At 48.6% G+C, this 13,124-nt stretch overlaps 1 protein-coding gene across 50 annotated transcripts in view; it reads left to right on the top strand.

Moving 5' to 3' along the window:
• Celf4 (CUGBP Elav-like family member 4) overlaps nt 1–11,235 on the top strand; it is a 275,189-nt gene extending 263,954 nt beyond the window's left edge. For 9 of the 50 annotated variants that reach the window (XM_051202193.1, XM_051202191.1, XM_051202192.1 and 6 more), the window contains 3 exons: nt 230–313; nt 3,786–3,957; nt 10,991–11,235. In XM_051202193.1, coding sequence (XP_051058150.1) covers nt 230–313; nt 3,786–3,913 — 212 coding nt within the window. In that variant the 3' untranslated portion in view covers nt 3,914–3,957; nt 10,991–11,235. Of the gene's footprint in view, nt 1–229; nt 374–3,432; nt 3,512–3,731; nt 3,958–8,879; nt 8,965–10,990 lie in introns of all 50 variants that reach the window. The other 41 variants (XM_051202183.1, XM_051202181.1, XM_051202194.1 and 38 more) reach the window with 11 other exon arrangements.
• The last annotated feature ends 1,889 nt before the right edge of the window (nt 11,236–13,124 follow it).

The raw sequence follows: 13,124 nt of genomic DNA, 5'->3' as shown, positions 1-13,124 counted from the left end.
AAGGCACAGAAAGATTTGGTGACTTGCCCAAGGCCAACTAGAGATTGGAGCCCACAGCTGGGGCTCAATAAACTCCCATTCCTGGAAGTTGAAAGAGCCCCACCTCCTAGCCCCGCCTCTCCTGTCCTGCTGCACTGCTGACTCACCTTTCCTCTCTCTCTCTCTCTTCCCCCACCCTGCCATCCCTCCCCCCCCCCCCCGCCAACCCTCTCCCCTCCCCTCACTGCAGGGCCAGAGGGCTGTAACCTGCTCATCTACCATCTGCCCCAGGAGTTTGGGGATGCTGAGCTGATGCAGATGTTCCTCCCTTTCGGTAATGTCATCTCCTCGAAAGTGTTTGTGGATCGGGCGACTAACCAAAGTAAATGCTTTGGTGGGTAAAGATAACAAACCATTCAGCTTCACCTAGGATGGGGGCTGCTCCCACCGACTCCTCCTGCTCCTTCACACTGCCCCAGGTGCTCCTGGGCCCAGCCTCCATCTCCCAGTCCTTTTCTTCTGTTCTGCTCTTCCTCTGGCTTCTCAGCTTTCCCTACTCACAGTCACTTGGCTCCTACCTCGCAGTCCCTTCCCAGCCCCCAAAGCCATGTTGTAGCCACCAAGAAAAGGAAGGGGTCACTGTGGGTGGGAGTATAGCATGCGGAGCCAGAGTAGACTCATCTTCCCAACAGCCTCTCATGCTCAGAGAGTCTGGTTTGAGCCCTAGGGTGAATGATTCAAGGGGACACAGTCAGCCCAAGGAGGCTCTCTCTACCCATGCGCCCCTTAGCCCTCTCTCCATCTCTGCCCTGCCACCTTTCCTATGCCTGCCCCATTTCTTGCTCCTCCCATGCCGTGCAGTGACCCCACCCTTACACCCACTTCAGGCCACCAGAGTGGGCATTGTTGAGGAGCCAGGAGGAGATTGCCCTCAGGAAATTTAAGTTCTGAGTGCAATAGAAACCACAGCTACATAGCAGCAGCCAGCTATGCTGAGGAGCAAGCAATGTAGCAATAAGGAAAGCAGAAGAGGCTAGAACAGGCACTTGCCTGCAATGAGGAGAGGTAAAGGACAGGAAATGAGGCTTCAGAAGATGAGAGGGCCACACTACTAGCGAGGGAGGTCTGCACTGGACTTCTGTCATTCTGCGAGGAGTCTTTGCCTGGCCATATTTTGTTTTGTTTGATAAATTTGGCACCCTTATCCAAAAGTTCCAGATACCATGAGATCCTCTCTCATGCTTACATCTCTTCTTTCAACTCCTTCCTGGTCCATCGCTCTCCTTTTCATTTACCTCCTTCAGAGCATCCTTCTAGAGCAACATCTAGGGCATGTCTCATTATGAATTAAGATGATGCATATACGACCAAACAGGGAGTCGGTTCCGTTTGTGCTTCACTTCTCAGTGTAAAGAGCACTGCTATCAGCTTCTAGCCATATCACGTCTGATTTATTCTCTATCCCTCTGGACACAATCCAGTTTTCAAAGTCATTTCCCCAATGTCTACCCCCAAAACTTCTGCTTAGTTCCTTAGTCCACTTATGCTCCCCAGGGCCAAGGTTTCTTTTCTGTTTTTGGGAACCTTGTCTGTACACCTCTACTCAGTTCCTTCTCTTCTAAGGCTTATGCCATATCTCATAGGCTTCTTCTAGCCCTCTGCTCCCCCTTAAGCTCACTCCTATAAGAGAGACTCCTGCCCTTCCCCCAAGACCTTTAGTGCCAGATCTCCAGTGATCACTCATAGGCAAGTCATTGAGCCTCAGTGCCCTTGTTTATGAAGTAGGGATGCTGCAGTGATCCCTAAGTGGTTCTGTAAGGGCCTATGAGATGGCTAAGACACAGGCTTGGCTGGAACAGACCTTCTGTAAGGGCCCCAGTCCCTTTCTTATGAAAAGTGTGTGGGAGTAACCATGGTCCTGGGCTAACAAGCACCCCCTAGAGGCTGCATCACCTCTGTAAGTAAAGCCTTCCAGGGCTGCATGAGGGAATGGATAGCGTAAATGCCCCCTACCTCTGAGGCTTTTCAGTGTTTGGGAGGCAGGGACACCTTGAGAATGGGATAGGAGGTCCTCTGGTAAAGAAAAGCAGTAAACATGGAATGTAGTGCCCAGAGCCCTAAGCACAGGGGTGCCCAGTCTTGAGGCAGATGCTCCTTGCCCGGATGGGGGAGGGCCTGTTCCCTGATCTTAGAAACACTCACAGATCCTTGGCTCCTAGAAAGGTGGGTTGCTGCTTCTCTCCAAGCATCTACCAAGTGGCTGTCCCTCCTTTTGGCTTCACCCCAGATGGCTTTGAGCTCCTCTCTCTTCTCTCAGCTTGGCCCTTCTTCCCTCCAGAAACACCCACCAAACCTGAGTGTCCCACTAGAGTCGGGACCAGAGGTGCTCATGTGTGAATGGAAAATGGGTACAGGCAGGCCAGGGCAGAGGCTTGTCTTTGCTCTCCTTCCGTAGTTAGTATGGCGACTTTAGTCACCAGACACACGGGCCAGTGGAGGGAGATGGCTGGAGCGGATGCAGGGCTGGAGGCTAATGGCCACCTGACTTGGTGTACATGTTGATACTGATTTTGTTGCTCTGAGCCCGACTCTAATCACATATGCATGCACATGTGCTCAAGTGAGACACATAACACCCTTTCCTTCATCTTTCATGATACATGGCTGCATGAATAAATTGAGCAAAGCAGAAGGGGGACAAGAGGAAGAGAGAGTAGACAGTGTCTGGGAGAGAGTGAAAAGGGAGGAGTGAGCAGAAAAGTGAGAGAGAAAAGATCAGGAGAGCAAGGGTGTAGTTATCTTAGGATGAAGTCAGGGCAGGACTCAAGGGACACAGCAAAACCCAGGGAAAAGCAGTTACTTTGCATGGTTTCTGGCCACACAATGACTTTTTTTTTTTTTTTCCCCTCTCTCCCAGCCATCTGGAGAGTTCTAGGTATAGCCTGGCCATCTCAGCCAAACTAGGTTTCACTGGTTTTATAGGACCAAGTCCATTTTTACAGAAGATAAACTTCTGAAACAGAATAAATGAAGGTTTATTTCCTGGAGAATATGTGGCAAGAGGGCATGCTTTTAGTTGAAGCTCCTCATTCTGGTCCCTAGTGGTCTGTCCCAGTGGACCACAGAAACCTCTTTCCACACACAGTACAAGGTGTCTGTAGGAGGAAATGCGTTCAGAGGCGATTTCCCAACCTAAGCCACGACCTGGTCTATCTTCGGGTGTTGGTCGCAAGTGAAGCACAGGGCAGAACAGTAGTGGAAGGTGTTCCTCATTCCTAGGAAAGGCTGGTGCAGGACAAGTCACATGGTGTGTGCTTAGCCAGGGAGCTCCCCACAGTGCTGAGGGCTGCGCACAGCCCCAGGGGTGAGGCGGGGTTGGGGGGTTGACCGGGCGGTGGAGTGGCTTCCCCGACGTTCCTCCCTCCCGGCCCTCGCACTCCTCTCTCTCCCCAGGCCGGCACCCCGTGCCCTCCCGCTGCCAGGCCCCCTCCTGTCAGGGAGGACAGTGTGCAATAAGCTCCTCCGCCCGCAGGTGTGTCCGCCCTCTCCCGCGGGAGGAGAGGGCCGAGGTGGCGGGCCGGCCGGGGTGGGGGGCGGGCGGGCGCCGGCATCACCGGGAGCCGAGGAGCAGCCGAGCCCGGGCCGGGGCGTCAGGCCGGGAAGGGCCTGCGGGCGGAGGGGCGGGGCTGAGGCCGGGCCGGGCCGGGGGCGGAGCCTCGAGCCCCGCCCCTCCCCTCCCCTCCCACCCGCAGCGGCCCCGGGCGGCCCCGTGGAAACCCAGGCCCTGGTCCCTCGTGTCTCGCCAGGCTTCGTGAGCTTCGACAACCCGGCCAGCGCGCAGACCGCCATCCAGGCCATGAACGGCTTCCAGATAGGCATGAAGAGGCTCAAGGTGCAGCTGAAGCGGCCCAAAGACGCCAATCGCCCGTACTGAGCGCCGGCGGGAGCGTCCCCCGGGGGAGACCAGGACTCGCACAGGTAACTAGGGGCAGACGGGAGGTTTGGATGGACCCGTCGCCTTCTCGGGCCTTCCTGGGCCCCGCCCTTACCTGTGGCTTGGACCCGATGCGCCCTGATCAATCTACTCCAGGCTCAAGGCCTACATCATAGACATAGGGTTAAGGTCATCCTGGCAGACCCAAGGCTTGGCTATGCCCTCTGTTTTCCCAGCCACGAGGGGCAGAAGTATAGAACCTCTGAGAAGGTGAGCAGGCCTTGGGCCTGCGCCTTCGAGCTCCCATTGTGGTCCTGGTAGGCAGGTGGGCAGACAGCAAGCTCAGGCCCTGCAGTGACAGACCCTCAGGTTGAGCCTTCGCCCAGGCTCCCTGGCTCTTGCATGCCCAGGTCTGCAGGCTTGCTCCTTGGCTTCTCTACCCTGTAGCTGCTCTCGCTCAGCCACGACAGGAGGGCCAGGGGTTTTTCAAAGGAACTGTAGCAAAAAACGCAGCAGGAGGACACACAGCCTCTGAGGAAGGGCAGACACAGTGTTGGGAGTGGGGGCCCTGCTTGCCGGATAGAGGCAGTTAGCCACTCCCTTTTTGGATTAAGTGCTCCAGGGGACAGAGCAGATTGCTGGGAAAGGAATGGAGGATTGCACCAGGCTATCAAGTGTACCTCTACCAGATCCCCCGCTGCTACCCTCCCCAGTAATGTCAGCTTAGTCACAGACCAGAGATGAAGGCCACATTAGGCCTCTTCTTGCTCAGGTTGCTCCACCCCACTCCTTCCTCCTTTTATTCAGCAGCACTGTGCCTCAGGCACTGTGTTGGGTACAGGGGAAAGTTGGAGAAAGATTGCCTAGTATTGGTAGGTATGGGAATGGTAGCAAACTGAGAAGTAATGTAGCCAGAATTGTCAGGCCAGTGAGTTGATATTGGAGCAGACTTGAGAAGTTGATGGAGGGAGCATCTGGGGATGAATGGCGAGGTCAGAGGCAGCATGTCTAAGGAGCAAGCAGGGAGGGCTGAGAGGTAGGAGAGACCCTGCAGGCCACTGTGTGGATTTGGGATTTGGCCCTCCTTTGGAGTGGTAAAGGGTAGCCTGCTGTTATGCTGACTCTAGGCTGTAAGGCTTGATGCTGAGATCAGGGCAGGGCAGGCACAGTGGATGCTTAGACATAATTTGAAAGTAGAGCCAAAGATGCTATTCCTGACACATTAGAAAGTGTGGAGACACTCACGATTCAGCCCTAGTGATAGGAGAGCAGGGTCAATTAGATCAGGCGAAGTAGGAGTTAAAATGTCTAGTGGTGTTTCAGGGTTAGGAGTGTGGGAGGGCATCTCCAGATTCCCAGGCTCTCCTAAAGTTCACACTTCCCTTCAGGGGCATAGGCACCAACAGCAGAAGACCCTTCTGTACCAGCTGGAGCAGGGGATCTTCCCCTCTGGGTGAACTTTGAGCCAATACCCTGTAAGCCCGAAAGAGCAAAGCTGACTCTGGCCTCCTCTCTCCCCAGTCACTGACAATTTCTGCCTTATGTGTGCATATGGACATGTTGGTCCACAGAATCTGAGCACCATATTGTGCTGGGCATTAGACTTGGGGCTGAGGATACAGAGTAATGCACATACAGACACCAAGTTGAAGCCAGAAGATGGTTGTGCTCCCAGGGAGGGACAACTGGGTCATAAAACTCTTTCTGGACATGGAATACTTCCTGAAATAAGGAGGGTGCTTTGTGGCGCATGCCAGGCTTCTGCCTCCTCACTAATGAACCTTGATTTTGGAGTTATCATTGGACTTGGAGGAACATGTTGATACTTTTGCTAGCAGCTCTTGTCCTACCCTTATGGCCTGAGCAAGGGCTGACCTCTGAGTCAGAAACTCCTAAATGAAGAGTGGAAAAAAGCAAGTGTTCTGTGTGGGACATGAAAGTAAGAAGTGGACCACAGGGCAGATAGGTAGATCCAGCTGGCACTCAGACTTGGGAGGAGGTCTTCCACCAGGAAATACAAAGGCCATGAAGATGCCAGTTGTGATTCCCTATCCCATAGGAAGTATCAGAATTCTTACATCACAGGTGAGCACAGAGGGATTAAGTGACTTGCCCATCAGCCAGTTAGCAATAGAGGTAGGATTTGAAGCCAGAAGCCTAGTTCCCTTCAAGTAGACAGAAAAGAAAACTACTGCCCTCATCACAGCTCTGCTGACCCACAGCACCCTGACTTCAGAAGGCAACACTGTATGACTTCTTTGGAACCAGCCATCTGTTTACCTCCTCCCTAGGATACACAGTGTTAAACTGTGATATAACTCCCATGATCAAGTTACCTTTTAGTTTTCATTCTGATAGTATTTAGTGGCACTACCTTTGTAGCCCAAGAGTATGGATACTGTAGTAGGAGGGTTCTAAGAGAAAATGGAGCTATTCAAGGAAGTTGTCAGGCTGCCAATAGGAGGAAACAGCATATACACAGGCAACTCAAAGAAATGTACTGCTATAGGTCAGGGGAAGGTGTTTATAACTGATGAAGTGTAAGCTGGAGCTATTCGTGGTTAGGACAGGGAAGTCTGAGTTGCAGCTTGAAGGACCAGGTAGAGCTAGGAGCAGTCAGGTGATGAGGAGGTGACCTGGCACCTTGTAGTAAGATGGTATATGCAAGCAGGCTTGGTGGTCCAAGGCCAAGTCAGAGCCACTGTAAGACATATCTGGGGAAGAGAGATTCAAGCAAAGTAGCCAGGCAACTTGGCTAGGTAAGGCTCCACAGACTGAGGTCCCAATAGGGTGGGGGACAGCAAGGCTCTCCTCCCTTGCCAGTTTCCTGCCTCCACTGGCTATTTGGGCCTGCTGTGTGTGCCCAAAGTGTACAAAGCTGGATGATAGATTGGTGTTTGGGTCATCTATGGCTAGAGTCAAGCTATTTTAGATAGTGTATCCGAATTGGTCCTACCTGGTTCTGGTTGGTGAACTGGAACTTTCCATACTTGGTCTCAGCTTACTTATGTTGGTCAGGGCCCTTTAATCACCTCCAGGACTGTGCTCTGTGAGGAACCCCTCCTTGGGGATGTGTGTCTGTGGCCTAGAGTAGGGGAGACGAAGGCTGTGTGAGAGCTCCCTGATGTAGTTTTGAGAAGAGGTGATGTATACATTCCGGTCTGAGTCCACTGCCAAGGACAACGTCTGGCAATAAGAGACAGCTAGACGGAAGCTTGGGAGAAAGGAAGAGCAGACTGGATAGGGAGTTCCCACTCTAGAACCAGTGTCTGCTCAGTGCAGTTTTCAGAGCTGACACCCGATGGCGATGTGCTCCTTAGTTCTTAGGCCTCTTCTCATGACAAAGGACCCTCCAACCAGGCAGCCTAGCAGGGGAGGGCTTCTGTGAGGGGCTGGAAATACAGAGGGTTGCAATCAGTATGCAGAGGCATGTGAAAACAAGGCCTGATGCTGGGAAAGCAAAAAACCCATTGTGACTTGACAGACCGGGTGGCTGGGGAGTGCCTCTAGGAAGGTTGAGCTGGAGGCCATGTGTGGGCCCCATTACTTGGCAAATGCAGTTTATTGCCAGTAACATTGTGAGAGTCTAGGCTTCTCTTCCACTTTTAAGAAGACCAAGTCAGAGATTGGAAGTGTACGGAGCAGATCCTGGTGGGTTGAAGACCCTGGAGACAAACTGAGAATGTGCAGGTCTTGGTACTGCAGAGTACTCTCGAGTACTGCAGAGAAACAGGGAGCGAGCTCACAGATAACCTCAGGAGGGGAGTTGGAGCAGGAACCCCTAGATACAAGGGTATCCTAGAAGTAGTAACATGACTGACGATGCCTACAGAGAAAAGTGTTTCTTCTTGACCAGAGGGTTCGAGCAGGGAGATGGGACAGCCTGGAAAGCTGCTGCTGCTCGCGTGGAGGAGGCAAGGGGTAGAGGGAGAATGGGGCAGGGGTCCGCGGAGCCAAGGAGAGAGCAACAGGGGCCAGGCCAGCACACTGCCCTTCGCAGCCCCACTCTGCAGCTCTCTACTGGCCCTTCCTCAAGCCAGAGCTGCAGGCCTCTCTGAGGCCCTCACAGCACAGGGAAGTCCCTGGCTTGGCCAGCCGGTGAGCAGTGAGCAAATCAGAGCTTGATGTAATCACAAAAGAAACGGGGCATTCTCAGGTTGTTACAGAATGCCAGGGATTCTGATATAATAATTTATTCTAAACCTCTAAATGAGAGACATTGGTTTGCCAGAGCAAAGAAAGGTAAGCATAGAGGTGGGCCAGGAACACCCTTTCCCAGGGTGGGCATCCACAGGTGGGAGGGTGCTGCCTAGGTGGACCACACTGTGGTGGCACAGCCCATCAGGGTACACTGGCTCCCCTGCAGGCCCCAGGTGAGGAGAGCTCCACGTGTGGGGGAGAAAGGACAGAAGGTGTTAACAGAGCTTGCTCCCCGACACCTGCTTGCTGGCTATGGTGGTGTGAGGGGCTGATTTTTTTCTGGCCCCCTCACCAAACTGCCTGTACCCTCTCCTCCTCCCAACGCATGATGGGTGCCTTCAGGGGCCCCGTGTGAGGTTCTGCTCCTGTTCATGGTGTGCCATGTGTCTGCATAACTAGCTGTGTGTGTACATGTGTGTGTTGATGTGCTCACCTTGTCTGTCTGCTGGCTTCCTCCATCCTTTGAGTTCCTTTTGGTTCCCCTATGATTTGACTGCTGTTTTTTCATCCAAGCTTTTAGACTGATGCTGTGGTCTGGTGCTGTATAAATATTTTTCCTTTTAATTTTGTTTTAACTTCTTCCTTCCCCTTCTTTACCCCCCAGCCCTCTTCCTGTCCCTCCTCCCTAATTCCATTTCCCTACCCCCTTCCCTCTGCCCACACTCTCTTATTCCCCTCTCTCTTTCTCTCTCTCTACATATATAAATATATATATATAAATCTTTTCTTCTTTTGTCATTCAACCAAATTCCAACAACCCAACCAGGGCCAGTCAAATCCACCACAGTCTCGCGCTGAGCTAGGAATAAAGTTCACGTAATCACATGAGAGTGGAGAAAAGTCCCCCATCCGTAAGTTCAAATCAACTCAAAGTTCACAGTGTGACATGATGGCGTCATGTAACAAGGCTAAGAATCGGTTGCATGACACTTGCCGTCAAGTTTCGTGGAGGTGCTGTGATTGGAGCGTTTTTCTTGGATGTCGTACCCGTGGATGATTGGCCAGTCATGATCACACGTGCATTTTCTTAACCCTTGTGCTGCCACGGTCTCTTTTGCTGTGCTCATTTTCGTTTCGTTCTTGGTGCTTGCAGTGGTTTTACTTTCTGTTGTTTGGTTTTTCTTGTTCAGCGTTTTTCTTTTTTAAATGCTTCTCTAGATGTCACATAGAGAAAGAAAGAAAAAAAAAAAAAAACCAAAACAAAAGAACAAAAAAAAATTAGCAAAACTAAAAGACAAATTCCTCAATTATCAAACATGGGATCATTTAACTATATAAACCATTCTTTTTTTTTCTTAAAAATAAGGAAAACATCTTAAAATATTTCTGCGTGGTTGATTTACTTGCACTTGAAAATATTGTGATTTTATTTTTTTCTAGAAATTTGGGGGCCTTTTTCAATTGACACTTTCTTAGGTTTGGTCTTTTTCCAGTTAGTCTATTTTAAAATCTCACCTTAAAAGGAAATGTGACAACCAAAACCAAAATATCTATAGTAACAAAATGATAAAGAAAAAAAATTTTAAGACAAAAAGATAGAGTCCAAAGCCAGAGGTCTCTGAGAGAGAGCCTGGTAAAAATTGTAAGGTTTGTATTGTAGCCAGTTCTGCTAAATTGAATGTGGGGAGGGAAGGGTGGTAGGGTTCATGGGAGGGTATTTTTGGTTGGTCTGGAAGAAACTACAAAAGCAAAATGCATCATTTTATTTACAACTGAAAAAGGGTCCTTGACAAGTGTTTTTTAATTTTATTATTATTTTCTTTGGTGTTGTAATTGTTTAGACTGCTGTGTACGGTTTGCTGTTTGTTGAATCAACAGTGTGAAAACCTGCCAGCATGGATTGATATACGCATGACGTGGTCCCCTCGAGTGGGGCTTTGCAGTTATAATTTTCTTGATGTAACCAGTCACCCCCATGTATAAGTGGAAGCTGCTTGCTAGAATGGAGATGAGCCTCATTTGTTAATTCACAATGGTTAAGCATTCGCCTTTTGATTCTAGTCAGATCATGATTTTTTTTTCCTTAAAAGCAAAACAAAACAAAAACCACCATTGGAAACAAAATCCAAGAACTGTTTCAGCTAATTTAAGTTTGATAATTAAATCTATTTTGACCTTTTTTTAGGTTCTCCCATCCAATCCTTGGAAGTTACGAATTTCCTCTAAATTCCCTGGCATGTATGAGAAAAGTATTGTGTATGTGCATATGTGCGTGCATACATGCATTCACATACACACATATCCATGTATATACACATATGTGCAGGTGAATATATTCTACACATATATCCAGATATACATATATATACACATAGCCTCGCAAATAGTTATTGACCTTGGGGAAGAAGTGGTTGGTTAGAAACTGGGCAAGAATTTGGCAAAAATTGAGAGGCAGCTGGCTCTGTCTTCCTAGTTTTCTGCAAGCTGGGGAGGAGTGGGCTGGCCTGCCATATTTCTGCTGTCTTGTTTGCTAGGCTTCTGTATACATATGGTATCTGGGCTAGGTTCCTTGGGACAAGTTTAATTACAAATTTATGTCCCACAGTCCCAAATTCTTCCCTTAGATCTAGCAGTCCCTTAATCCAGAACCCTTCTTAAGGAAGCCAAATCAAGAATTCTTTTCCAACATCTAAGTCCCAGCTATAATGTCACCACGAGCCGGCCCAATGGGTTCTCAGTCTATATAGAACTGAATAGAAGAACAAATTTCTTTTGGCTGTATCATGATCATGACTAATTCTCATACTGGTCTCTCTTCCTTCCCACCCACCATCCCCCAGAAATCCCATCTTCCCTAGAGGCAGGATCCTATTGGTGTTTGGATGCATTCTGTGTTTTCACACTTGGCTTAATCAGCCCTGATTTTCTTCATTTTAGGGCAGGATGCTGAACGGGCTACATTAAAAACAAACCTCTTTCTCTCTCTATTTATAAATGAGAACTGTTGGATGACACCTTTGACATATCAGCCAATACCAATCAAGCTGAAGACTCCAGACACTCTGTGTGACTGTAACATTTCTTCAAGGAAAGTATAGCATCTATGGAGTGCAGAGGGCACGTGTTTGGGGAAAAATATACAAGACATAAAGATGACGACGAAGAAGAAAAACGAGATAAAACAAACAAAACCCTGCAACTTTAAAACAAGATAACGTGAGCCCAGATGGGGAAGCTGAAGGGCTGGGCACTAGGAGGAGACACTGCTGCTGCCAACCGATCCTGGGCATTTCCTGCCCGCGGGCGCCTGAGGCAGGCAGAAGCAAGCGTGCAGCGCAGCGCAGCAGCCGGGGCCTGGTCCCCAGCAGGCGGCTGGGAGGCTGCCACTGAGCATCTCTATCTGTCATTCCTTTAGCTATTTAGGGACCAAAGGACCAAACTTTTTATTGCAGATGTGTAGCTCTGTCAATTAGAGGTGGAATGGAGAACAAACTCCTTCCTGCCTCCTGGCTGTTCTTGAAACAGCTTAGAGCGATTCTATGAAAAAAAATGTAATAAAAAAAAAATAAATAAAAAAATAAAAAAAGAGTAAAAAAACAGGAAAAAATAATGCTTCAACGCTTTTAAAACAGCAAGATACTACTAGTTCTTTGATACTTTGAGAGGCGCTTTGATCACCCCCATTGAAGTCTCTGAAACTTTCCTATGGTTTTCTGTATTATATGTCTGGATGGAACTGTTAAGATAAACATTGGTGGATATTTGGGGAAAGCAACAAAGATATTAAATCATTAACCACGAAGAGTGAGAACACGAGGGGAACCAGGGGACTTCGAAGGCAAGGTAATTGTTGTGAAAAGTCTGTAAATGCTTCTAACTCTTCCCCCTCTTAAAATCATAATAGTTGTACAGAATTTTAAAAGGAAAAGTTTAAAATACCTATATCATAGAAGAAAAAAAATTAGAGGAAAGCAAAAAAATAAAAAAAGGAAAAAAAAACCTTATAGAAGTTAGCGTTATGCTAAAATCCCAGATGTTGTAGGACTGTACTTCTGTAGAGTTTAGACTGAGCATCGATCCCGTCTCCCCGCGAGTGCTGTCGGACTCGGTCCCGTAGGGCCAGGCCGGACTGTCCAGACCTGCGGGCTCCAGCCGGAAGCGCCGCTCCGCCAGGAAGCGCCTCTCCGGAAGCGTCCTGCCGCCTCTCGCTTCGCCCGCCCCGGAGCCGCGCGCATGCGCGCTCTCCGCCCTCCTCACCTCTGCTTCACTCGCCGTCTGTGCTTGTTCCGGAGACTTTCCAGGTCAGGGAGAACTGGGAACTTTTCATCTTCAAACAACTAGACAACACACACACACACAAAACCTTAAACAAGAGAGAGAAAAACAAACAATCTTTGAAGAATTTCTGAAACTGTTTACAAGGAATTTTGAAAAACAGGGATGTTTAAATGATGCCGGCTCTGTTTTTCTGTAAATAAATTTGCATATTTTGTAGGACTTTTAATTGTAATGATAGAGAAAAAACAAGGAAAACTATTTAATGAAAGCACGATATTTATCTTTGGTAAATGACTTTAGAGCAGTTAAAGACATTGCTTAAAAAACTCAGAATCAGAAAAAACACTGAATTATTTAAGAACACATATATTTTAAAGTATAACATATTTATTATAATTTATTTGGGAAGACTTGCTTTGCATTCTGCCTCAAGAGCTTCTCATTGATGTCCATCTGGAGGCCAGAGGGGTCTCGGAACTACCATTTTTTTTCTTTAGAACGACAAAATTCTGGTTGCTCTCAGGCCTCCTCCCTTTTCTTTCTGTCTGTTTTGTTGTTGTTTTACTTCATTTAGTTTTCTTTTTCTTTCTCTTGACTCCTCCTTTTAGGATGTCCAGATGTTGTAAAAAAAAAAAAATCAGCTGCAGTTCAGTACAACTGCTCTTTTCACACCGACTCCCTAAAACTCCTTGTAACCTTCTGTAACTATTGGATGACGCTTTCCCCAGCTTAGCCCTAAATAAAGCACAGTTTAAAAAAAAAAAAAAAACTCAGAGTCCTTATTGCTCCGTGG

Source organism: Phodopus roborovskii, unplaced genomic scaffold (assembly GCF_943737965.1).
Source record: "Phodopus roborovskii unplaced genomic scaffold, PHOROB, whole genome shotgun sequence".
In the NCBI taxonomy this organism is placed as follows: domain Eukaryota; kingdom Metazoa; phylum Chordata; class Mammalia; order Rodentia; family Cricetidae; genus Phodopus; species Phodopus roborovskii.
Note: the sequence above shows the minus strand (reverse complement) of the source record. Positions and strands in the feature narration are given on the sequence as shown.